The following is a 25,976-nucleotide window of genomic DNA, read 5'->3' as shown; positions in this document are numbered from 1 at the left end:
TTTGAAATAAAAATTATTTTTATTGAAAAACAAATTTAAAATAAAACTAGCACACTTGCACACACAATTTAAGCTAAGCATTCACACAAGAGAAAAGACAGAGGTGAGATGGTGCAATAGGGGAGTATAAGGGGGGAAAGAAACGTATAGCTACTTTTGTGTAGAGTTCCAAAAAGAAATGATCATCTTAATGAGATTGCAAGTGTAAAATAAGGGCATCTCGGAGGCAGGTGATGTTCTTGTTTGGTGTGCACAAAATATGGGGCGAAGTCCCAGAGGTTTCCCAGAACAGAGATAATACTTATGATTGCTCTGAGTAGACCCTTGATGAGTTTCCAAGGCAAAAAGACAAAGATTGACTCATTGACTAAATTAAGGCAAAAATGCAAATGGTGCCTTGATGAACCTGGGATGAGAGGATAGGCAATGGGCTGGTTGCAATAGGTATATTAATCCTGACTAATGCAGTTTCGTAGGTGAAATGGGAAGGAAGAAATATTAAAGAGGTGATAAGATTAGTAACATTGGCCTGCAGATGGGCACTGTTTCTTGACAGGGAGAAGAAAGCCAGCCGCTGAGTGCCCAGAAAGTCAAACTGACATATAGCAGAGATGTGGTTGCAGAACAATATAATACCGAAGTGCAGACAAAACTGATGAAGGGTGTTGGCAAGCAAACTGCCCCTCAAAGACAGGGAGATGTCTGACCACTAACATGTCTACGCAACTATCTACTTCTTTGTTGGATTGAAATGAGTAGTAGAAACAGTTCAGTTTCCCGTGTAAAGGAGTAGATTTTATATCCCATCAGTAGAAAATATAGGTAAAGCATTTAGATTGTAAGTCCACAGGGGACATCAATGCATCTAGGAAAACAACTGTAGGGCAGCTCATAACCTAGAGAGAAATATAGTCTGCCCATGGGGTGCTATTTGCCGGGTGATTGTATTTGCCTCTGGACCATGAAGCTTTAATTGCCCATCTTCACAACTTCAGCCCCCATTCAAGGAACAGGACTTTTTTTTTTTTTGTCCAGGTCACTGGCTTCTCTAGGAAGAAGCTCTGTCTACAAGAGACATTGTTTTTGCTATTAAAAAGGCAGAATGGAAGCAGATGATGGACTGGTTGGTAGAAAGTCCCTGTTTGGCCTGCTGTTTTGTGAATCTTTTTCCAGACCTAAAACATTACCCAGGAGCCACTGTCTACCCTACTGGAGATATAGCCTATCAGTACATGTAGGTGTCCCTAAAGAAGCAAATAACTCTGTCGGGCCATTTCAGGCTAGGGGAAAGGTGCAGGGGGAAGACTTAAGCTTGGTGTAGTGGTTAAGCGCAATGGCTTCTAGTTGAGCAATGCTTCCCTTGTTGTGTCCCTGACACTTTTTAAGAAACTCACAGCCCCTGACCCACCTGTTCCTTTCCCTTCCAGGAATGTAGGGGGACTCATTGAGTGATCAGATGTGGCCTGACCTTGCCTGGCTTTGGCTTTCGTGGCTGCCACCATGATGTATTTGGTGACCATGGCGATGTGGTAGGTTCTCAAGTCCACAAGGGCAGCCACGCATGCATTGTACGCAGGACGAAGCTCCTTGTTTTCTGAAGTTAGCACGTGACGTCTCAGCGGAGGAGCAGACTGGATTTCCTTGATGAAGGCCCGGTGGTGGGGGGGCATATATTCCCTCATGCTGTGCAAAAACGCAGCTGGCAGAGGACACAGAAAGTGGGAATGAGTGGGATTCAACGTGATTCAGCGGGGTTCATACAAAGACCCAGATGAGCCTCAGGAACATTTCAGGCGGGAGACTGGAGGTTTCTTCTCTCTTCCCTCCTCCCTCCATGCCCACTCTCATTCCAGGGACCCCAAATAAACGCCCTCCAGTTCCTGACATCAGATTTTGTCCCGTGTCCCTACCAGAGTTCCAGGCCTCTCCAAAGATTCAAAGCAAGCCAACTTACTGGTTTCTCTGCTATGCTGGATCCCAAGGAGTTCATCAAAGGCATGCAACGTGGTGCTTTGCGCTGCGCTCCCTCCTGAATATGCCACAGGCTCCTCAGAGAAACCTTCGTAGATCAGGCCTCTTGGCAGAGCCGGATTGTCCTTCCATCTGAATTAGGGGGGAACAGTGAGAAGTTGCACAACTATCACTGCAGAAAGCTACAAGGTCTTGACTATGCACAGAGGGAGGTGTGCTCCTGCAAAATTAACTCTCCCTTCTGGGGCAATCTTTTTTCAGCACTGAAGACGGCATGAATAAGACCTACACTTAGGGGTTACTCTGCAGGCAATGTGTGTCCAGGTGTGGCACTTCGATTTGGGGCCTCCTCCCATAATGAGTTGTAGACTTTCTGTTTTCTCTACCAGAAGTCACTTCATAGACAAAGTTCTGTTAGTAGACCAGGTCCCCCAGAAGATATTTCAAACTACAAAACTGTATCTTACTCTAGGATTGTGTTTTCATTACTTTTGGAGATTGGCTGCTGAGAAAGTCCATTGAAAAACCAGTTCAATTGGATCTGGTTTTCAGCCGTTGCTTTAAATAAATAGTTGGATAAACAGTTACATTAATCACAGCTTATTTGGGAGCCTCAGTATAGTATTTTGTGTCTTGGTTTGGCTTTCCTGATGGTAACAGGAGCTCCCCGACTATTGATACTTCCCTTTCAGTGCTTCCTTTCTGCCACAACTATTCTGCAACAACTATTCCAATGACAAGTGATGTCCCAGCAACCCCATAACACTCTAGGAACATTCTGGGGATTTCCGCACACCATAAATGTAGCTTAATGCTTACCTAATGAAGACACTAATAAATGAAGACACTAATAAAACATGGGGAATCCCAAAAAGTGGATTCACCACCCTAAAAATTGCCAGTGATCGGAGAGCAACCAGCAGGCAACAAGCAGAAGGAAGGTATGGAGGCACAAACATGCTAAAGTTGCCTGCCTCGTCCTGCCCTCACACCCATCTCCTTCTACCTTGTCCCTGAGGATGGGAATTTCTTTTTTTAAAGGGCTAACTTCCTGGAGCAACGAATAGGCGGACAAGTGTGCAGGTGATGCCAGAAATAAAATATTTTTTTCCAAAGCCTCTCCAAAGTTTTCTCCCTCTCCAAAAAATCAGGAACAAGATTAATTTTTTTAAAGTATCAAGGCACTTGTGATCCTATAAGGGGTGGCGTTCAAAAAGCACTATGCACCTATCACTCTATGCATAGACGTTTCAATGGAGAAGTATGAATTAAAAAAAAATAGTGGGCATCACAGGACCTTTAAAACATGGAGAAAGGGGATTGGTTGCCTGGATTAATTGAGAGGTAGAAGCATGATGAGTATAAGGCCCGTTGCTATCTTCTGCCATTTCCAGTCGCAGATGTGGAGGGTAAGATGCATGAAAAAAAGGCAAACAAAGACAAGACAGCGAAAAGGTGAAGAGGGGCTTGGAGGCGCAATAAAATGTAGCCCTTTTACCATTCAGCTGACGTAACGCTGTTTTAGCTGATGTGTGGAAATGCCCTCTGAATCCCTATGGTCTTTACCATAGAAAATTGGAGTAATTTCTAGAGCATTGTAGCTGGTTGTGTCATCACTTCCATGTTTTTACTGGAAGTGATGATGCAATATGCCACATTGTATTTTTAAGGGTTCTGTCATCTGAAAGCTCACACTATTTACAGGGGCGAGAATGGCAACCTTAGGTTACCTCATGCCAATTCTACAGAATTACGTGTGTGAGAAGAAATAGCATTTTTCTTTTCACAGGCCTTTTTAATGCTGGTCTCTGGTTTTTATGGTGGTTTTATGCTTGATCTGTTAATGTTTCTAAACTGAAGGCTGAAGAGACTGAAAGCTACATCAAATGGTAGGTGTGTAGCAGGCAAGCAGGCAAGGAAGGAAGGAAAGGAAGGAAGGAAGGAAGGAAGGAAGGAAGGAAGGAAGGAAGGAAGGAAGGAAGGAAGGAAGGAAGGAAGGAAGGAAGGAAGGAACAATCAACCAACCATGCATGGCTCCATTTCATTCCAGAAACAAGAGTAGGTAATACAAAATTTCAACAACAGGGTGGAAATGCTGACTGGAATAATTCTGAAAACATCCCTGTTAGACAGTTTAATTCTTTAACTGATATTACAGCTCGGCCCCTGTAGGGATTATGACAAGTGAGATTCATTCTTCCAGCTAAATGAGCTGAACAAACAAATACGTTAACCATGGTTTAAATTGTGGTGAAGAGGCCTTAATGAAACCCACAAGCCCCACTGCCTGTGTCTTGCACATTCTTAACCAGAAGCAAAGGGAGCCAGACTACCCCTGCCTTAACTCTTCCCTTACCCCACAATCAGGATTCCAGGCACCTTGTTGCTACTTCATGAGAAAAAAATAGTTTCGGACAGGGGCCTGCAGCAGGCCATTGGTTAGTATGCCAAGAGTTAAGCACTCCTCGCCCTTGGCTGCCCCTTCTGTAATGCAGCTTAACTCCTCACCTTCTGCCAGCCTGCAGGTGTTTGGCAAGCAGCAGGATGGCCTGCTAGCCCCGCAGTTCCAGCCTAAGAGTCAGCTCATGCGGCCATGAAGGCATCTGCTCAGTTTGGGCCGGAACAAACTGGCCCTCCAAGGAGCCAGTCGAGAATGCTTCCCACATGCAAGAAGTTATCTGGCTGGCATCCACGTGCTCATCCCCTCCACGGCAGGCTGGCAGCTACCGCAAAGCCTCCACGGGTGACGCATTGTGAGAGCGGCGCTTTAGATAGAAACGAGGGTTGTGCATGTCTCGGAGTCAAGCTGGGCATGTGCTCATTAGCTGTCCTCTGCCACCTGCCCCTGCCAGATGTTGGTGAGGCTCCGAAGACCTGCCCGTATCTATTTTAGGCTGCTCTTTTTGTTAAAACAGTCACACACAGCAAAACACAAACCAGAACCCTTTCTCTGCCGGCTCCTTGGAAAGCCTTGCAGGATTTGAGAGCTTACGCCCAGCCGCATGCAGACTTTGGGGGAGGGTCAGAGTCAACTGGGGTGTTTTGGGGGGAGGGGGTCTTTAAGGAATAAGCCATGGGGAACTTTTCTTTAAAATCCTGATTGGTGTAAATAACTATTTCAGGGGCGAGGTAAAGGCTGTCTGTGTTCCTGAATCTTTCTTTCCAGCTCCCAGACATAACTGCCATCGTATGCAAATGGAAACTTGGACCTCCATGAGGAATTTGCAGCGAAGCAGTCCTTGCAATGGCATAGGCTTGCCAACCTCCAGGAGTGTCCTGGAAATCTCCAAATTACCGAGAACAGTTCCCCCGAAGAGAATGGCTCCTTTGGACAGTGCGGTCTGGAGATCTCCTGTAATTATAACTGACCTCCAGATGACAAAACAGTTCCCCTGGAGGAGAAGGTAGACTTTGGAGGACAGACTGTATGCAATTGTACCCTCCTGAAGTCCCAAACTTCTCCAGGCCCCAGCCTCCTCAAGATCCATCCAGGGATTTTCCAATCCAGAGTTGGCAAATCCATTTGGTCGGAATGCTGGACTAGGACCATGGTTCTTGTCCCCACTCAGGCATGGAAGTCACTGTGTGGCCATAGGCTGTTTTCTCTCGCTTGGCCTCCCTACCTCACAAAGTAGCTTTGAGGATAAGGGGAAAACCTCATCTGAACCATTAGTGGCTCTCTAACATTGTAGAAGAGCCACTAAGGATGGGGCGGTTCCGGGACACGTCCAGGTGTCCGGATGCTGCTTCTGGCTCCATGGGCCAATCTGGGCACACCCAACAAAGCTTGGTGCACCTGGATTGGGCTGGTCCTTGGAGCGGCCACCCCCAGGAGTTGGCCATGAGGCATGATAGCAGCCTGGCAGCCAGACGCTCCCTGGTCACGGATTGCATTGGACTGTGCTGCACTGCCCACTGTTCCACCCTCCCAGCCGGTGGCGAAGGCAGCGGCAGTGGTGAGGGTGGCAGCAGCAAGGTGGTGGCAGTGGAAGCAACCAGGTTGAGGGCTGCCAGCCCAAAGGCTGCCGCACACTCGCTCCACTGCCTTAGGACTCTATGGTAAGAAGCAGTAAGGGGGAGCCACTCTAGGCCTCGCGGTGCCAGCCTACCCACATGACCACTACCTCCCACCCACCCCCCAACCATTCCGCCGCTAGGACCCGCTGCATTTTAAACTGCAGTGGGATTTTTGCCTAGTAAACTATATAATTCTGGTGAAAAAACACACAGATTCTTCGGCAGCAAAATCAGCACAGCAATGTTTTTCTGGGAGAGGATAAGTTTTAAAGCCACAGGAGTAGAAAACCTCTGAGAATCTTCTCCTCTCCTACAGGGGCATGATTAATTTCTTCCTTATTCAGCAAATAAAAAATGCACAGCAGGAATGAAAGTGAAAAGGAGGGGTCAGGGATAGAGGAAGGAAACAGAAGTCTGGTGCCCCAGATGGGCACTTCCTCATTCCAAAGGAGTGACACTTCGTGAGATTTAAGTGAAATTCATTAAAATATATCCAAGGAGGAAAGAGACAGCAGAGTGACCGGAGCGTGGCCTGTTTTCTTTGGCATGAGCACCGTTAGAAGGGAAATACTTTTTTTAGCAGGAATTATTTTTAACTTGCCCTAGGAGTGTATTTATAGAAAGGCTTTAATGATAAGAAGTTTTAGAAACAATATTTTTTAAAGCATTTTTCTCCTCCAGGCTGATGATCTTCTGGATAAGATCAAGGATGAAAAACTGGCTTTTGTCCTCTACAACTCTGCACTCCCTCTGAAGATCCCAGTCTAGCAGACTAACTGTCATGTTGGTGCCAGCGTGGGAAAGAAAGCAGACATGCCTGTCCCTTGGACCATGGCTTCTGCTTTGCCTTGTACAGACTTACGGAAATGAATGGAGGAGGGGGTTGCTGGGGGCACCAGGCCTTGGATACAGTTGCACCTTCTCCCAGAACCACCATAGTTCCCATGACCCTGGTGACAACCGCCGCACTGTTACAATTCCCATGCAAAAGATCTCAGGTTCAATCCCCAGAATCTCCAGTTTAAAAAATCAGGTAGTGGGGGATGTGAAAGATCTTTGCCTAAGCTCTGGGAAGTTGCTGCCAGTTAGGATAGACAATCACATCCTTGGGAGACCAAAGGGCCAGCCACTGCGAACACATGTTGCTCATTTTGATTGGCCACCAGCCTGTTTCCAAGTTCAAGTCAAGATGCTGGTTATGACCTTCATGACCTTGGATCCATGGGTTTAAAGAGCCATCTCCTTCCATATGTTCCTGCACACCAACTAGAACTATCACAGCAGCCATTTCACCATGTAGGGTGTTCCATCAGTTATCAGCCAAGGGCTGGGCTTTTTCATCTGTGGGTCTGGCTCTGTGGAATGGGCTTCCTGAAGAAGTGAGGGGGACCCTCTTCTGGGGAGGGGGTTCAGGAGGCACTGCCAGGACTTCTGAGGGATCTTTTAAGAAGGAAGTGTTTTGGGGCTTGTTATTCTGTCTTTGGTTTTAGATGGGGATCATAGAATCATAGAGCTGGAAAGGACCTCCAGGGCCATCTAGTCCAACCTCCTGCATGATGCAGTAAACTCACACCTACTTACCCATCCACAGTGACCTCAATTCCATGCCCAGATGATGCCTCCAACCAGAATCCCCGGCCAGTCTGGCCTGGAAGATGTTTTAACTATTATTTTAAGCTGCCTTGAGGAATACAATATACAATATTCTTTTTTTCTCAACTTTTCTGAGCACCTTAGAAACCAACAACATTTTGGGAGTGTGGCAAAATGCCCCCCGGCTATTTCAAAATGACCACTAGGAAGCAGAGTTGTTGTTTTTTTCCTCTGAGCTTTGGAGAGAGGGGAAGGGCGCCATCAATCACTTGCTCGCCTTCCTGCAAATGCTAATTGATCTAGCCGGGAGTCAAAGGGATTCCCCCAGTCTCTCACCCAAGCAGGTATATGGAGGGAAGAGAAGAGCTTCTTCCCAGAATGCCCTGAAATGGGTGGGCCACCGAGGGTGATTTTAAGCCCCTGAAACTAGGAGGAGGCCTCTTTTGCCTGCTGACAACTGAAGAAGGAGGTTGCTCTGGTTTGAGAGGAGGTTGGCAGCCATCTTGGACCCTGTGGCTGCCAGGTGAGCTGATGAATATCTACTACAAACTTGTAACCTTTAAAGTCAGGTGCCCGCTCTATTTTTAACATCAGATAGAGGGACTGAAGGCTTGTGGTTTATCCAATTTCTTTTGACTCTTTTGCTTAAATCTGTGCTGTGCTAAAGATATACCTTGTTCTTTTAATATAAACTTTGTTCTTTTAATAAATCCTTTATGAATTTGAAGCTGACAGCAGTGAACTGGTCCATGTAGAGCTTGTTCATCTCAGAAATACTAGTTCAGAGCAAGAGACAGACCCAAGATCAGAGAACAGAGCTTGGCAAGCAGCTACTCCTTGGGGGAGGGAGGACCCCGCAGTAAATTGACCCCACAGTGTTCACAGGAGGTATGAGCTTTCAAGAGTCAAATTTTATACTGAAGAAATCTTGCTGGTCTCTAATATGGTACAGGGCTTGAATCTAGCTGGCATAATAGTGGGAATGTTTAGAAGAGCCTTTCCCAGGGTTCCCAGATCCTCCTTGGCCACTGTTAGGGGTGGGGAGGTAGAGTTGGTGGCTCCAGGTTGGAACCTCCTGGAGATTTGGGGATGGAGCCTGGGGAAGGTCGTTTTAATGTTATGCATATTGTTGCTCATTGTTTTGTATTCTGGATCAGGATTTTTTTTATTAACATGTTGTAGGTCAGTTTGAGTTCCCTATGGAGGAAGGAGAATTAAGAATCTCTTGACTGAATGAAGCTGTGTAGTCCTAAAATCTGGTGAGACCAGTTTAGAGACTCTTATTTCCTTTTGCATTTGGATCTCTTACTCTTTAACAGTAAAGGGTATCATCTGACCTACTTTAGCATACAATTAAATCAGGCACCTAGAAATAACCCCCCTATACTAGCAGTCCTTCAGGGAGGTTGCAGTCCCAAAAGCTTGCATTAAAGCCAGCGTTTGAGTCCTTACGGCATCAACTCCCACCATCCCCCCACCCCCGCTTTGATCCAGCCGAGTTTTAATGAGAGTTTAATGAGGAAGACTGATTAAGAGAAACCAAGAGGAGGAGCTGAGGTGGCCCCAGGAAGCCAGCCAAGCATTGAGGAGGAAACACAGGCTGACCTGTCCTGTTCTCTGTTGCACAAGGACCATAAAAGGCGGGCAGAGAAGGCATGCAGGGGGGTTGCATTCATGCAGAGGGGCGCCTTGTCATCCGGCTCACTGACTAGGCCAAGTCTATAGTTCCTTCTCTGTTGCCACAGGCCATGCCTGTCCTTCCTTCTGGGCATGTCTAGTGAACTAGTGAATGGCCAGGAAAGATCAGAGATGTTCCTTAGGGGAAAGGAGAGAAAAGGGTGTTGCAGAGGTAAGAAGGTGGACAGTCAGGCGTGGCTCATTGGCCATTCCCGAAGCCATTATTTGTCTTCTGTTTAAAACTGGCTCCCCATTCTGGCTGAAGCCATCTTCCAAGAACATTTGAAGTCTACTGTTCAAGCGGAGCATGCAAAGAATTCCTAGAGAAGACGGCTGAGGAAGATGATGAATCTAATTCAAGGTGCATTAGGTTGGCGCAGCATCCAAGAGGCTTTGAGAAAGACTTGAAAGATGCCGGGATCTAATGGGCTCAGGCATTCCCAGTTTTGCAGGCAACTGAGCTTTCATTATGGGATGCTGCAATCTGTATTTAACATGTTGCCAGTGATGGCTCCGTTTGGTAGTGAATGAGTAAGGATTGCCCCTCTTTTGGTTCAGTCTCTTCTGACTGTATGGACTGAGACAGTGCCTACTTCTGGGAGAGAGACAGGAACTATTAAAACAGCTCATGCCTCTAGGGAACATCCTCTCATCCTTACACAGGGGTCCAAGAGAGGCATCATTGAATTCATTCCAGTTTGGGAAAGCTGACAGCACCTTGCGCACATCCAAAGGGTTGTGCTGTACTTACCCAGAAAGAAATATTCGTATCACACCATAGAATATTGCCGGATCCACATAATCTGGGAAGCAAAGCAGAACCAGGACTGTCAGTAAAAGCATTAGTCATCACTTCTCTTAGTGAAGCCCATGGAGAGGAAAGCTAAGAAGGCCTATGTTGTGCTGGGATCTTTTTTCCGCCACATACACTTGTTTGTGTTAAATAAATAATACAAAGTGGTTAGAGTTGAGTAAAAGCTGTGGCCAGTTTTGGATTAAACAAAAGCTGCCAAGTTTCCCAACCTCTGCAGGACCTGGTCCTGGTGTAGTGGTTAGGAGTGCGGACTTCTAATCTGGCTAGCCGGTTTCGATTCTGCACTCCCCCACATACAGCCAGCTGGGTGGCCTTGGGCTCGCCACGGCACTGATAAAACTCTTCTGACCGAGCAGTGATATGAGGGCTCTCTCAGCCTCACCCACCTCACAGGGTGTCTGTTGTGGGGAGAGGAAAGGGAAGGTGACTGTAAGCCGCTTTGAGCCTCCTTCAGGTAGAGAAAAGCAGCATATAAGAACCAACTCTTCTTTTCTTCTTCTGATCATGTTCAGCTTTCCTTTTGTATGCTGAGGAACCTCCCTTTGGGCTTTCTCCTCTTACCTACCTTCTTTCCACACCTCTCCTTACCCCTGCCTGCTTACATTGGACAGCGGCCTTCTGCCTATTCCCTTCAAAATCCCTTCAAACCCAGAAGTGACATCAGGCCTCTCTAGGGACCACCAGATATGCTATGGTTTTACGATAGTGTTTCCAGCAATTCCTAGAGAGGTCTGGCATTACTACCAGTTTTTCCCAAAAATGACATCCTACCATCACGGCTGGCTGCCCTCTGTCCCCCCTCTCCCAGTTTCCCACTTTTCCTCAATGCAAAGGCAGGTACTTAAAAAGAGGCCTTTGAGGGCTTCAGTTGTTAGGGGTAAGGAACGGGTTCCTTTCTGCAGCTTGTCTCTGCCATGCCTACCTCTCCCAGGTTCAGCCTAATAAACAGCTGTGGCCTGGGCCAACTTCGACTGAACAGGATCCAGGCTATTTCCAGTCAGTCCTGCCTACATAGTCATGAACGCAAAACATTCTCATTGACACCTGCTCCTACTGGGATGTCCCTGTTCCATTCTGGGATGGCTTTCATCCCATGAAAAATAAAGAGGATGGGTTTGGGCGTACCTGGAAAAAAATCAGGATGGCATCATGCTCCATCCCTACACCTTTGAACACCGGCTATGTCTAAGCAGATGGGCTAAAACAGCTTTTAGGCTGAAAGTTTTATGCTCTTTGTAAGGTGGCCTTAGCCTAAACAACGTCACATGGTTGTTGCAAGGATAAATATTATGTTGCCCCCTGGCCTTCTTGAGGAACTGTGGAAACCACCGTTCAACAATATTCAATTAATCATTCCCTGTTAGGAAAAATAAATAATAATAATAATAATAATAATAATAATAATAATAATAATAATAATAATAATAATAATAATAAATCATTCCCTGTTCTCCCAATGCTCAACAATGCAGAGAATTTACAAGACATTCCTACACACTTTCAGGCATATCTTTGGATCATTGTGGCTAGAAACTTAGACTTTAACACACACATATACACATCCCAAAGGAGTGTACACTGTGGCATTGGGCAGTTGTAGTAGTAGCAGGAGAGGATAGTTCCCTCAGTTGAAACTGACTTATAATGGCCCCATGGAATTCTCAAGGCAAGAGAGGAACAGAGGAGGTTTGCAGTGCCTGCCTCTGCTCAGCAGGGTCTCCCATCCAAGGACCAACCAGGGCAAACCCTGCTTCTGAGAAGCAAAAAGATCAAGCTAACCTAAGCCATCTAGGTCAGGATGAGTTATATTGTCCTGCTGCATGTAATATAGCCCTTTTGAATTGATGCAGAATCCTGGCATGCATCCACCCCTGCTCATCATACTGCATAAAAATGACAGATTATTTCCTCCCAGCCTTTTTTGTCCTATTGGGTAACATCTTGGGAGCCACGCAACTACGTGACCACTCCCAGGCTCACCATGCATTTTCTTCAAAGCCGTAGTCATAGCTTTGAGAGCCTGTGCCAGCTCCTGCAGTGCCTCTTCCAGAATCCGGTTGTTCAGCTGCAGGATGCCATTCACAGCCCGGGCCATGGCCTGTGGGAGACAGAGGGAGGCCTGTGCTGGGAGGTCTTGGTTTCAGGAGGCATACAAAAAGTTTTATTACTTGTGTAGAACACCTGCCCTTCTGTAAGAACAGTAGTCAGGATGGCTCATGGGGTTTTGGATGAACACAAGGGCAAAATAAAGAATAAAGCCAGCAATCAACAGTTGGATTCCATCTTCATAGGGATGCCAGTCTCCAGGAGGGGCCTGGGGATCCTCTGGAATTATAGCTCCTCTCCAGACCACAGAGATCAGTCCCCCTGGAGAAAATGGTTGCTCTGAAAGGGTGGATTGAACCCCACTGAGGTCTCTGGCCTCCTCCCCAAATCTCCAGGAGTTTCCCAACCTGGAACTGGAAACTGTACCCCTCCCCATCCCCTGCCCGTGGCATGAAGTTTGCTTCCTCTCCGAAACCTCCAAAAAGTATAGTATAAAGTACATAGAAGTGCACCCAACCATTGTTCACTAAACAAAGGATTCAAATGCATACCTTGATCCCAGGTGCAGCAGCTTTCTCAGCCAGGAAAGTGACCAGAATGAAGCCCCTCATGCTGTCTCCTCCAGGCAAGGAAACAATGGGATCCAAGTTCCTGTGGGAAGAGGACAAAGCATGGGACAGGTAAGGTGACTTTGTAGTTAGGCCTCCATGGCTTGGAAGGCAGATGCTGGTTTTCCTCCATGTCATTCATTCATTGCTCTCTGGATTTGCTCTGCCTTGCATTAGGAGAATTTCCAAAATGGTATAGGGTGGCCAGTACTGGGTTGGGAAATGCCTGGAGATTTTGGGGGTAGAGCCTGAGGAGGAAAGGACCTTAGAAAGCTACAATGCAATAGAATCCACCATCCAAAGCAACCATTTTCTCCGGGGGAACTGATCTCCATAGTCTGGAGAACAGTGTAATTCTTGGAGCTCTCCAGCAGCCACCTGGAGGCTGGCAACCCTCAAATGAGCTCTGGAGATGGCGTGTCTACAGTTTGTTCCCCTGCCCTTCTGTAACAACCTCCTTTCTTTTCACCATTTTTTTTTTTGCTAAGAAGCACCAACATGGCAGAGGTCTGTAAGATTTACTGTGTATCAGTAGGACAGAAGGAAGCTGATTCTTTTGAAATGTGGTGTCGGAGGAGAGCATCCCACATACCAGGGACTGCCCAAGACAAGGAGGTGGTTCTAGACCAAGCCAGGACTCTCCCTAGAAGCTAAACTGAGTAAAGGGAAGCTATCGTACTTTGGTTACAGTTGTGTATGTGGCCAGGCTGATGATCCTGCAGAGAGGACCAAGTTGCACATGGTCTGCAGTAGGATCAGTCACCAACCGGTTCTAACCATTGTGCTCCAAGGATCCCCACTGTGGGATCCAATATTTTTTCACCAATCAATGGGATCTGGCCAATGGCGCAAGGCCACAGCAGATCCCTTTGTCTTGTATGTGTATATAAGTTGGGGTTTTCTGGGGGATGCGGGCTCAGTGCAATCATGGTACAGCTTGTACCACATTCTGGCATCAATAAAAAGCGACAATGATTCCAGTGTTTGTGCGTCACTGGCCCACAAGATCCACAGAGTTTGTGAATCACTGACCCACAAGATCCACAGTGTATGTTAGTCACTGACCCACAAGATCCACAGTTTGTTAGTCACTGATCCACAAGATCCACAGTGTTTGTGAGTCACTGACCCACAAGATCCACAGTGTTTGTGAGTCACTAGCCCATAAGATCCACTGCAGGGCTAACTGTTACCTTCTGTGAAGACAACAATCACTAGAAAAGACAATAATATCGGGAAACGTTGAAGGCCGTAGGAAAAGAGGAAGAGCCAACCCATCAATCAATAAACCTTTAATGGCATAGTCCGTAAGAGGAGTAACCGTAATCAGAATAAAATAGCATGTTAATAAGGAGGAACTAAAAGTATATAAGATGGAAAAACAAGGACTATCCAGTTTTGAGGATGACACAGGAATCCAGCAGCAGCTGTTGAAATCGTGGGATCTGTCTTCTAGAAGGGAGTGCACCTGAGCTTCGTCGGTGCAGCCCGATCTTCTGCTCAAGCAAGGTGTGAGAGAGTGTACCTGGGAAACTGCATGAGTGAGACAGTGCAGCAGCGAATGTGCTGCTGCTGCAGATGGACCGGTCTGGCAGGAGAAGAGGAAAAGCCAACATGGGCAGGATTGACTTCATCAAGGAGGCCACGGCCCACAGTCTGCCAGACTTGAACGAGGCTGTTCATGGCAGGATGCTCTGGAGATCATTAATTCACAGAGCTGCTGTAAGTCAGAAATGAACTGACACCACTTCATGCAAACCATGAGGCAGAATTCCTAAGTGGTTTGCCTCCCGACCTCCCCTGTCATTTTCTGTTTGTTGATGGTTTTGCATGTTTCTTTTACAGGGGAGGCACCAGTCCCCCTGGTACTCTTTCAAGAATTGGCTTTGTACTGTTTGACTCCTCCTTAATTGCATTTTAACTAAGAGGATTTCTAATATGGCTTCTGGAATTGCAGCAGGCGTGCTTTGCTGTAGCTTCCAGTTTGTTCTTCTGATTTTGGCCTCTCCCCTTCCTCTGTTACCAGAGTGCACGTAATAAAACCCTGCAAAAAAGGAGAGCTTGCTCTGACTGTGTGATGGCAGCAAAGTTCTTGTTGTGTGGCACTCTTACACACTGGTAAAAAAAACTTGGTATAATAATTATTGGTACCATTGCATGAGGTTGACTTTTCACATTGCTGTAGCAATGCACACATGCTCAGTGATGATATGCAGTGGAGAAGAGGAGGAGATGAAATGGAAGGATTGAAAGGTGTATCTAAATTAGAGTTGCCACCCTCCAAGTGGGGCCTGGAGTCCTCCTGGAATTACAACAGATCTCCAAAATACAATTCCCCTGGAGAAAACGGCTGCTTCAAGGAGTGAATGGCATGGAGTGAACCTACCCACTAAGCTTCTTCCCTTTCCCAAGCGCTGATCGCACCATGTACCACCTCCAAATCTCCAGAAATTCACCAAGCCAGAGTTGGCAACCCTCTCATATACAGACTACTCTCAGTGGATTTCAAAAATAAACAGTGAAGAATTTCACCTTGTAAGCAAGGCCATGTAGGGAGGGAATGCAGATAAGGAGAAGGGGATGGAGACATCGTCTGCCCTGCTGCTGAGGTCCAAGGTTTTACAAAATTAATCAGGGCACAATTCCGATAAACCGCAAAACAAGGGGGTTACCAGGTCCCTTCCTGGCCACTGGTGAGGGATGTCAGATTGGAAACACAGAACCATCCTGATGAAAGCCAACCATCAGTTCTCAGCCTGCACACTCATCCCTTAGACAGCAGAGGCTTAACCTCAAGTCACCTAAGCCATGACCTCAGATATCCAAACAAACTCTGAAGCACAAAACCAAATACTGTTTCCAATACTTACTCGATATGCAGGGGCCTTTGAGAGATTGGGGGTATCAGCCGCAAGCACACAAGGAAAGAAAACAGAAAGATTAAGTCAGTGGAGGAGCAAAGTCCAGGGTAAATAAGCTTTTTTGGAAAACCAAACATCTCCCCAAGTGCCCCTTTTGTTTGTGTTCCTTGTGCAAGGCACCTAGAGTAAGGTGACCAGATTGTCTCGCTTTTGGAGGGACCTCTGGGGCTACCTGGCAAATTGTACTTATGTTGAAATTTAAAAATATATATTACAATACTATTTTTGTGTTCTATGCGTTCTATGAAACTCTCTGTTGCTCCATATAGACCAAAGTTTTAATCAAGAACCCCCCCCCTCCTCAATGGCGTCCCGCTTGACCAATGTTAAAATCTGGTCACCTTAAGTGCCCTTGGTCCCTCCTCTCGGTTCTGTGAGATCTTTGGGGGCTGTGACTCCCAGCTCTCTCCAATGGCTGTCCCAAAGAGGCCAGGAGGGCACCCAGACTGGCTGGTCTCCAAAAACTGTTCAAGGCTGCCCTATTTAAATGGGCTTTTGAGAATAGGCAATTGTGAGCTCTAGGTAGTTTTATTTGGTTATGCACTATAGCTCCGGCATTATTTCTGTCAGCTGCCATTGACAATGGGAAAGGAAGAGCGAAAGGTTTTAATAAAGACACCCACAACGGCTGATGCTTGGAGATTGTAAAGGGCATGTGATCCAACATTAAACTGTGCCTCTTCCTCGTCTTTTAGGTTGTAACTAAACTAAATGCCTAGGATGGTTGTAGATATAATTCCCTCACCCCAATTCTGGGAGGGGCATCAATATTTTTAAAAGGATATTGATTTTATTCTAGTTAGCCAATCATGAGTACCCTCTTCCCAAAGAATATCAGGAACTATAATTTGGTGAGTCCTGTTTGAATTCTCTGTTAAACATCACTAATCCTTCCTGAAAGTTTGCAGTGATTTGCTAGGAGAGAAGGAATGGCTGCTGGTTTAAACGGCACAAAGCTCGAGGCCAGGGGCACCTTCAAGACCAACCACGTTGAATTCTGGGTTGAAGCTTTTCATGTGCATGCACACTTCCTCAGATACCTGAATGTGAAGAAGCATGCATGCACACAAAAACTTGTTTGGCCTTAAAGGTGCCAATGGATTCCAGCTGGTTTAAATGTAAGATTCAGCTCTCAAGTGGTAGTTTGAAGATGATTTTATAATTTTTATTTGCCTTTTTTATTTTAATGTTTAGGAACTCGGAAAGCAACTTACAAATATTTTACACAAGTCAACAAAAAAAATTGCAGCGGCCAAAAGGCACATTAGGAAGGGCTCTTTCTTTCAATTACAGAGAGGAGAAGAAGAAGAAGAGTTGGCTCTTATATGCCACTTTTGTCTACCCGAAGGAGTCTCAAAACGGCTTCCAATTGCCTTCCCTTTCCTCTCCCCACAACAGACACCCCACAACAGACACAGAGGTGGGTGAGGCTGAGAGAGCCCTGATATCACTGCTTGGTCAGAACAGCTTCACCAGTGCTGTGACCAGCCCAAGGTCACCCAGCTGGCTGCATGTAGAAGAGCGGGGAATCAAACCCAGCTTGCCAGATTAGAAGTCGTCACTCCTAACCACTACACCAAGTGGGCTCTCCTTAACAGTGAGAATGAGAAACTTGCAAACCTGTGCACAACTGTAAGACAATTTATAATGTGCATTCTTTTGGGTGACCAAAATCATCACCATAACTGCCTGTATGACAAACAATTTAAAATATTCTAAGTTCAAAGCACCAAACCAGTTCTAAACAGAGAAACCAAATTGAAACAGGCTAAGATTCCAGGCTCCTGTTTTGATCTGGTTTCTGTCCACCAACCCCAAAGATCTTTCTTCTTACATTTACCCAGAAGGATTCTTTTTCTTCCAGTTTACTAAAACAAAATCTGCATGAACCAGGATTGGAGGGAGCCCCAGAGCCTGTGAAATTTCTCCAAAGGGGGTGGCAAGGTTTCTCGGCAAGACCTGCAAGGCACAAGACATGTTCAAGTTTCCCTACAGCTTTCAGACATAGTCCTTTGGCTAAATAATTGGTGATGGAGGGTGGGATGAAGCCCTTGCCCCACAAGACTCTCACAAAGTGCATGCAGAAGAGGCATTTATAACTATTTGATTGCCAGCCTCTAAGAGGGAACTGGAGATCTCAGGGAAAGACAATGGCTGTCCAGACCACAGAGATCAGTCCCCCTGGAGAAAAGGGCTACCTTGGAGGGTGGACTAGATTCCTTGACATTACCTCCATGCTGAGACCCCTCCCCTCCCCAAACCCCAGCCTCCCCCAAGCTCCATTCCCAAATATCCAGGAATTTTCCAGCCCAGGGTTGGCAAGCCTTAGAAGAAGGGCTGGTTTTTATACCTGGCTTTTCGCTACCCAAAGAAGTCCCAAAGCAGCTTACAAAAACCTTTCCCTTCCTTTATCCACCAGACACCCTGCAAGAGCTGAGAGAGCTCTGAGAGAACTGCTGTGAAAACTGCTCCAAGATGAACTGTGACTAGCCCAAGGTCACCCAGCTAGCTGCATGTCGAGGAGTGGGAATCAAACACGGCTCTTCAGATTAGAGTCCGCCAGTGTTAACCACTACGCCATGCTGGCTCTTGAATTAGTGATTTTAATGCAACGTTTTCCCATCACTGTTATCAACCGGAATCCCACCCCACCCCCCAGTGTCTAAGGAGCAATCCTATGAGGTAGGGTAGGCTGGGAGAGACTGACTTGCTCAAGGTTACGGACTGCGGGAATTTCAACCCAGATCTCTCCAGGCTGATTGCTGCACCATACTGGCTTTCTATGCTACAGTGGATCCTTAGGGGCAGCACTCAGACTGTATCCCATTCAAAGTTGACATTCCTTCATTCATTCCTGAAACTGCATACAAAACCTTGATGTTAAGGAGGGTTCCTGACTATTCTCTCCTTTGCTCAGACAGACCATTCTCCCACCCCACTGACAACCAGGCTGTTGAGGTATATACAAAATCATCTTTATGTCGCCAAGAGCACCAGGTCTTGTGGGCTTTACCTTGGCCGTCCCTTTTTCCCCTTCCTGCCAGACGTAACCCATCGTGATAAAGCTGAGGACCAGATGAGCCAAATATAGTTCGCAGTGGCCTTGGAGGTGCTGGGTACTTAGCAGAGGCATCTGTTTGAAAAGTAAGGCATTAAACAGAGACAATGCAGGGCAGCAAAACTATTTCCTTTCAAGCATGCTAGAATCTGCTAATGTTTCTTATGGATTGGCCCTCAGGCACATGTGGATCACATGATGCCTGCAGCATCAAGTGAAATGTGCATCAATGAATCCCCTAAGGTCACAAACCAGAGAGAGAACTTCTTAACTTCTCATGTGCAATGTTCAAATGGGCTAAGTGCACACATTCACCTTCTGAATAGAGTCCGCACATTGGTCCATGACTGGTACCACTTATTCGGTGATTTAATTTGAGAGAGCGACAGGGTGGCAAAGACCACCACTGAGGAGAAACAATTTTTGTTATACAAACTGAATATATATTCATGGAATGGAGAAAATGGTAATTGGTATGTATATGTCTCATTTGTTTACCTATGTATTATCCCTTTGTCACAGAAATGGGGCTGGGCTTCTTTCGGGTCAGCATCACTGGGCAGCTACTGGGGCTACAGGATTCCAGGGAGGCCCACTAGTGACCTGTGACCACCACCGAGGAGAACGGGCACCTGCCCTAACCTGAGTGGTTCTGAGGTGGTTCCCTCTCTTGCGCTTCATATCTCCTCTTCTCCGAAGCCCTTCTCTTATGGTTGTACATGCAGCACTCCTATCCATCCTGGCAGAATTTGGTTCCTCTGTTCCTTCCTCTGGCACAGTAAATTAAAACAGCATTAGCTGCTTGGGGCCATTTGCCACATGATCTACAGCAGGGGTGGCCAAAATGTGACTCTCCATATGTCCAGGACTACAATTATCATGCTGGCAGGGGCTCATGGTAATTGTAGTCCATGGACATCTGGAGAGCCACACTTTGGCCACCCCTGTACTATAGCATCTATTTACAGTTGCTGTAAGTAGCAGCCTCTGCATTATTTAATTTATTTAAAGGATTTATTTCCTGCCCTAGTTCCTCATATTCAAGGCAGATAGGTAGAATCCTCCACCTTCACCTCAATCTCTCCCACAGGGCCTTTGCAGCGGTGGGAGCAGGTTCTCCCTGTCACTGTCCTGAAAGAGATGAACATGCAAGCTGATGTACAACTGTGGCTGGGCTTGTGAATGACAGTGCAGCAATGATGCCTAGCCGCTCCATACTCATTTCTCTGCTGATCTCTACCCTCACCCCCACCACCCTCCAGGAAAGAGGATCTGGCTGGCAATGGGGCATACGACACCACTCCTCCTAACAGAAGCAATTGCAACTTGCCCACCTGCATCCTCTTTTGTAGGGAAAGGAGGCAGGGGCATGGGACAGCCTCCCAAATGTGGAGCCGTTCTTCCCAAGGTGTTTTCAGGCCAATACACTTGTTTTTAAAAACTAGCTGGTATGGTTCTGGGCTTGCTGCTGGGCCTGACGGAGTTTGTAAATGGCTCGGCCATGGGTCTTTCAGGCAGCCGATTCAAAGGGTCATAAAAAACAGCAGAGCTGGAGACAAGTAAGTAGAGAAGTCCTATCAGACATGACGCAACGGGGGCTCATCGGCACAAATTTCAGCAAAAATACAGTAAGTGATGTCATTATGCAGCTTCCTATTTATGTCAATTGGGTTTGCAGGGAACAGCTTCCTGGTGGAGGGTGTCCTGTCTTAATTCTCAGGAAGAAGCAATTTGGGATCACAGTCTGAGGCACTACAATAACTCAGTGTGACTTTTGTTGGATTTGGAGAACTGTGTTCTGAGTTGAGACCCAATCGGGAGGAAAGACCGGCTATTATTTTGGCTGTGCGTTCATCAGTAAATGAATGTGCTTGATTCTAGGGAGATGATTGGCTCATTTGATAAAAGTTCTTGATGCACCAGTTCTGAATAGCTGTATACGAGGACATAAAGCCAGTCTCCTGGCTCCCAGACTACAGGTTGCTGGGAGATTCTCTGCTAAGGCTCTGGTGACCTCTAGAGGAGATTTCTCAGCATTGCAAAGGGATGGAAGGAGTTGGCCCCCAAAGTTTTGATTGTTACGCGGATGTACGATTGCCCATCACGGAAACCGTGTGCAAAAAGAATCTTGAGGTTGATCACATCAGCATTGCCTTTCTCAGTGTTTGGTCAATACAGATGTGCACATCGGTAACAGATGAGGAACAACCACAGATAAAGTGAAAGAACTGAAAGCTGCAACTAACTGCATATGATTCTGTTCCAGAACTAATCTTAGGAACTCACCTTGTGAAACTGGAGTTGACAAGAGGTAGAACTTGTGTGGAGAGAAATTTCAAAATACTAGGGACATCTTCCCATCAATCTCATGGCATGGCTGAGGGACACACTCCTAGTGCCATTATTCTTATTGCATCCATTGTCACCCTAAAATTCCTTCAAGCTCTTTAAATGTATACATGATAAAATCCAGTACCTTTTCTACATATGAACGAAGCTGATGGTTCTCGATCAGGTGAGGAAGGTCATGGGCGATTGCCATCCAAGGGCTATAGAAAGGAGGGAGCTCGTTCTGTAAAATGCATGAGGAAGAAAAGCCCGTGACCGAACTTTCAGAGTATGGATGGGGATTTAGGGCAAAAAGCTTAAAAGAGAGCTTTACCATTTATTCAGTACGACTCCCCCAAGCCAGTGCTGGCTGCAGTGTTTTGGGAACCTAAGAAGGCACCCTCCATGGGCCTCTTCCAGTCTGCAAGAAGCAGGACATGGAAACCATGCATTCTCATGTGTGGACTCTGACCATCTATGAAACAGGGTGCTGCTAAGAAGGTGGTGTGTCCTTTACTCGTTTTGGGGGCCCAGATGAACCACCACAGACTGTGCATGCTTACTGACAAGCAGCATTTGGTATTCTCCAGGACAGGGGTAGTCAACCTGTAGTCCTGCAGATGTCCATGGACTACAATTCCCATGAGCCCCTGCCAGTGTTTGCTCATGGGAATTGTAGTCCATGGACCTCTGCAGAACCACAAGTTGACTACCTCTGCTCCAGGAGACTTTCCCTCAAGGAAGCTTGCACAGGATTGCAGCCTAAACCGGTCACTTTGATGAAGAGGCAACAGATGGACAACTATACAGAGATATCAGCTAACAAAAAAAGACCACATGACCAGGCAATCAGATAATTACTAGACGTCCACACGGCCCACCTTAAGGAATAATCAGAGCCATGTCTGCCATACGTAAAGTTGCCAGCTTCCAGGTCGCACCTGCAGATCTCCCACTGTTATGATTGATCTCCAGATGGCCCAGGTCAGTTCATCTGGAGAAAATGGCTGCTTTGGTTGGTGGGGTGCAACATGGCACCCTAATGAGGTCATTTGCAAAGCCTGCCTACCCGCCCCCCCAAATCTCCCATCCTAGAACTAGCGATCCTAAGTGAGGCAGTGTGAGGCAGCCCTTAAGAACCCTAGGGCAGGGGTAGTCAACCTGTGGTCCTCCAGATGTCCATGGACTACAATTCCCATGGGCCCCTGCCAGCATTTGCTGGCAGGGGCTCCTGGGAATTGTAGTCCATGAAAAGCTGGAGGACCACAGGTTGACTACCCCTGCCCTAGGGGAAGAAAAATCAATGACAAATTCGACCTACCAGAGCATAATCTGTGGGGAGGGGCTCTTTTCTTCAGCTCTTGTTCAGTTCAGTGGAGCCTATTCAGGATAACTTCCTAATACAGGGGCTCCCAGGTTCCACAAGTAGTCAATGAGAGTATGTTTTTCAAGGTATGTTGACTTTAGCCAGTCCAGGAATTAACTGCTTTAGCTTAATTTTACTGGGTTTAAGAAAGGAAAAAGGCCTGACACACAGTGATAAGCTCTAGGACCCCATAGCTTCTGAGCTGTCTGAAGGTTTAATGAAGGTTGATCCATTGAGACTTTTTGAGGTGAGGGGTGTGAGGAAATCTGCCAATTTAATTATCTCCTGACAACTGACATGAACCAAATTGCCAGTTCTCAAATTTCAGCAATCCCAAAAACTGGGAGGAAGGGTTTAGCTAAAATCAGAAATCCCCCCCCCTTTTCCATTTTTCTGTGTGTTTTTAAAATGTTTCTAGGTGTTGCATAACATCTTATCTGTCCTTTAAGTCCACCCAGATTTTAAAAGGCATCTTTTCCATTGAAGAAAGCTCTTATCGCTCTCACAGTCTGCTGATACACTAAACTGAAATGGACTTTGTTTCCAGGGAAGATCATTCTCTTCTTTAAAAAAAATCACACTGTTTTATCTTGGATAGAAAAGTTCTCTGCAGTGTATCAAAAGGGGAGGGAAGCTTCACAGCCTAGAAATTCCCCCTTTAAAAAAAACCATTATTACTCCCCTATTTAATTTGATCTGCAGTGTGGTGGTATAGATTTGGAGATAGGTTAGTCCAGGAAGCTGGGGCTTAATTTGAAACAAGGTTCAGCTCCAAATTTGTTTTTTCAAGCCAGAACTTGTCACCGGGACATACAAAATAAAATGATTATAATGGTGTTTTTTCCTCAAGGTCCCAGCAGTGTTTATCCCGAGTTCTCAAAATGCTTTAGAAAGATTCCGCTTATATCAACAACCCTCTAAGGTAGGCTACTTAGGATCATTCCCATATTTCACAAGAGGCTGGGATACTGCACCTGGACTAAGGCCAGCCAGGCTACAGAAATGTGAATCAGAGACATAGCTCTGAGCCTCTACTCTATGCCAGCTCATTTCTACAATAAAGACCATACATGAAGTGTATTCCTCTTTCTACTTAGAAACTGCTATAGCGATCCAGAGGGCAGGGCGAAAGTAAAAGTGAGGAGAGAAGATGGCAAACTACCAACAGCATACTCCAGCCCTTCAAATCTGGTTTCTTGCGAATCATTACAAAGTTCCTGATATTGGTTTTCAAAGTGCTCAGGTCTCAATCCAGATAAGGATCCTGCCCACCTAAAGGCAGGTACAATTCAATCTGCTTCCCCACCAGACAGTTGACTAATTCACAGAATTCCAGTTTTAAGGGTTTTGTTTTTTAAAAACCATGAATGACATTTTAACCCCATTTTTACTTCCATTCGGGAAATCAAGGCTGCTAATACAGAATTCCCAGGATAATCCCTATCCAAGCATTGGACAGATCCACCCCTGCTCGTGACCCATGCAACTATGCACTGGAAGTGAGGCTGCCGTGGGCACAGAAAGTGGGTACCGATGCTCTGCTGGATCCAACATGATACTAAAGATGTTTCTCGGGCAAGACCAGGGGTTCCATTGTACAATCATGGAGTGGAACTGAAACAATATTTCTAGCCCCTTTTGGGCAAAATCCAAAAATGACTAGAAGCTTGGAAGAAAACCTTCAAGGTGACCATGGTGGTTCTTGCTGAAGCCAACAATCTAGGGAAGGCAGCCAAAAGGCATAAGTAGAAACCATTCAGGCCAATGGCAAAAGGTTTCCAGCACTGAATAGACAAACACTTCAGGTAGGATTGCCCAGTTTCCACCTGGTCAGCCATGGGAGTTGGGTGGGTAGGGTTGCTAGGTCCAGGTTGGGAAGGGGCCATACATGTAGAGACATTTCTTGGTCGTGGAGGGGATGCCTCTCACATCCCTATGTCAGAAACCACAGCCAGTCCCTGCTTATGTGTCGATAAATGACATAGTGCTTCCTTGCAGCTTTGAAATCTGGTGCTTGTTTTTCAATATTTAACTCGTTTGGGATGTCAAAATGCCTAAGGTTGGCATGTTGGTTTGTTCTTGCTAACTTCTTAAAAGCCTCCTCCCCTGTTGAATCTCTTCCGCATTCAGCCGAAGAACCAAACTCTGATCCGGCCAACTTCACAAACCCAGCAAATATCTAAATGCGATTAGACATTAGTGACTGACTTGGTAAAAGACATGCAAATCTCTCCCCCCCCCCCCTTCTTGGAAGGTTTTCATCCTACTCCTCCCTCCCTCCCCACCTCCCCTGTCCCCTTTCTGCCCCAGGCAGCAGATGTACTGCCTGCCTTCCTACCAGGGGATTTGGAAGAAGAAAGCCATAATCTTCAGAAATATGAAATCTTCTTAAAGTGAAAGGCGATGCCACATTTGCATGTTCATTATTCATTTCCATCATTATCTGAATGCAGCTGGAGTCGGGAGATCGCTCTGGAAACGCAGGGTGTGCTAGATCAAGGGGAAGTTTAAACTTCTGCAGCGGGTGCTGGTCTGTAACAGGCTGCAAATTACAGCTGGTATGTGGCTGATCACAAAATGCATTCCCTCAGGGTACTGAGGGGACCTTTGGCCTGGGTGTAGCATCCCTGTTGACCAATGGCCAGGAGAGCTGAGCAAACATCAGTGAAGTTGCTGATAAGACCTGAAGAAGATCAAGGCACAGGGCCTTCACTTGGGAATCAGCCTAACTGGAAGCACTCCAATGGATAGGCAAATAGGGGATTTTGCTGCATCAATGAATTCCACTCTCTGCCATTTGACCCACTGGGGCTACCATACAGGACTTCTGCAGGGCCTAATGCTGGAGGCCTCAAAGTGGTGCCTGCAGGCTCCCTGACCTGCCAACACTATTCCTTGAGCCTGCCAAGTACTTTTAGAAAGTGGGTGGGGCTTTTGCCCAGCAGGGCTTCTGACTGGCTGTTAAAAGACATCCTACTAAACTGAGCTTTTGCCTGAACTGCTGTAGAGGGACTATTACAATGATAAAGAACCTCACTCCCTGGCAGTTTACGGTGGGCTCCACTTCCTGGGGCAGGCATGTGCCAATTATCCAGTGTCAGAATTTCAAAGGTGCCCTACAAGCTCAAAGTTTGGAGCCCTGTGGCCTAACGGGCAGGGCCAGTTTACTCTTGTAGCACATGTAGCTCCTGCTACAGGCTCTGCATTTCCAGGGCCCCCAGAAAGTGCCTTCACTCCATGGATCAGGGCTGTATCCTCTCTCCTCCCCCCCTTCCCTCTTTAAGGACACTTGGAGTGATACCTCTTGCCACTGTGCGGGAGCCCCTCTGCCCCGAGTCTGGCAGCTCCCATCACAATTGTACTCTGCTAGGGCCCTGCAAATCCCTGGCTCTTGTGCTACCCCCCGAAACGGGTAGAAAAGTATGGGGAATCCCTTGGAATGCCAAGGAAACCTCAGAGACTTAGGGAAAGGTCGAGAAACTGTATTTTTTAACCTGCATCCCCCCGCATCACCATTCTTGGTCCCATCTTGTACCTTCTTATCCTGTCTCACCCTATTCCTGCATTCATGTCCACT

The 25,976-nt window shown here is 46.5% G+C and overlaps 1 protein-coding gene across 1 annotated transcript; it reads right to left on the bottom strand.

Moving 5' to 3' along the window:
• On the bottom strand, window positions 1-24,978 carry LOC143821596 (indoleamine 2,3-dioxygenase 2-like). Its single transcript, XM_077305738.1, has 10 exons — window positions 24,738-24,978; window positions 21,182-21,277; window positions 18,661-18,780; window positions 17,488-17,606; window positions 15,597-15,611; window positions 12,670-12,769; window positions 12,053-12,170; window positions 10,010-10,061; window positions 1,955-2,103; window positions 1-1,699 (listed from the first exon to the last, which is right to left on the bottom strand). The coding sequence occupies exons 1-10, from the start codon at window positions 24,837-24,839 to the stop codon at window positions 1,341-1,343; spliced, it is 1,230 nt and encodes a 409-aa protein (XP_077161853.1). The 5' UTR covers window positions 24,840-24,978; the 3' UTR covers window positions 1-1,340.
• Between the last annotated feature and the right edge of the window lie 998 nt (window positions 24,979-25,976).

This window comes from Paroedura picta, chromosome 12 (assembly GCF_049243985.1).
Source record: "Paroedura picta isolate Pp20150507F chromosome 12, Ppicta_v3.0, whole genome shotgun sequence".
Lineage (NCBI taxonomy): Eukaryota > Metazoa > Chordata > Lepidosauria > Squamata > Gekkonidae > Paroedura > Paroedura picta.
Note: the sequence above shows the minus strand (reverse complement) of the source record. Positions and strands in the feature narration are given on the sequence as shown.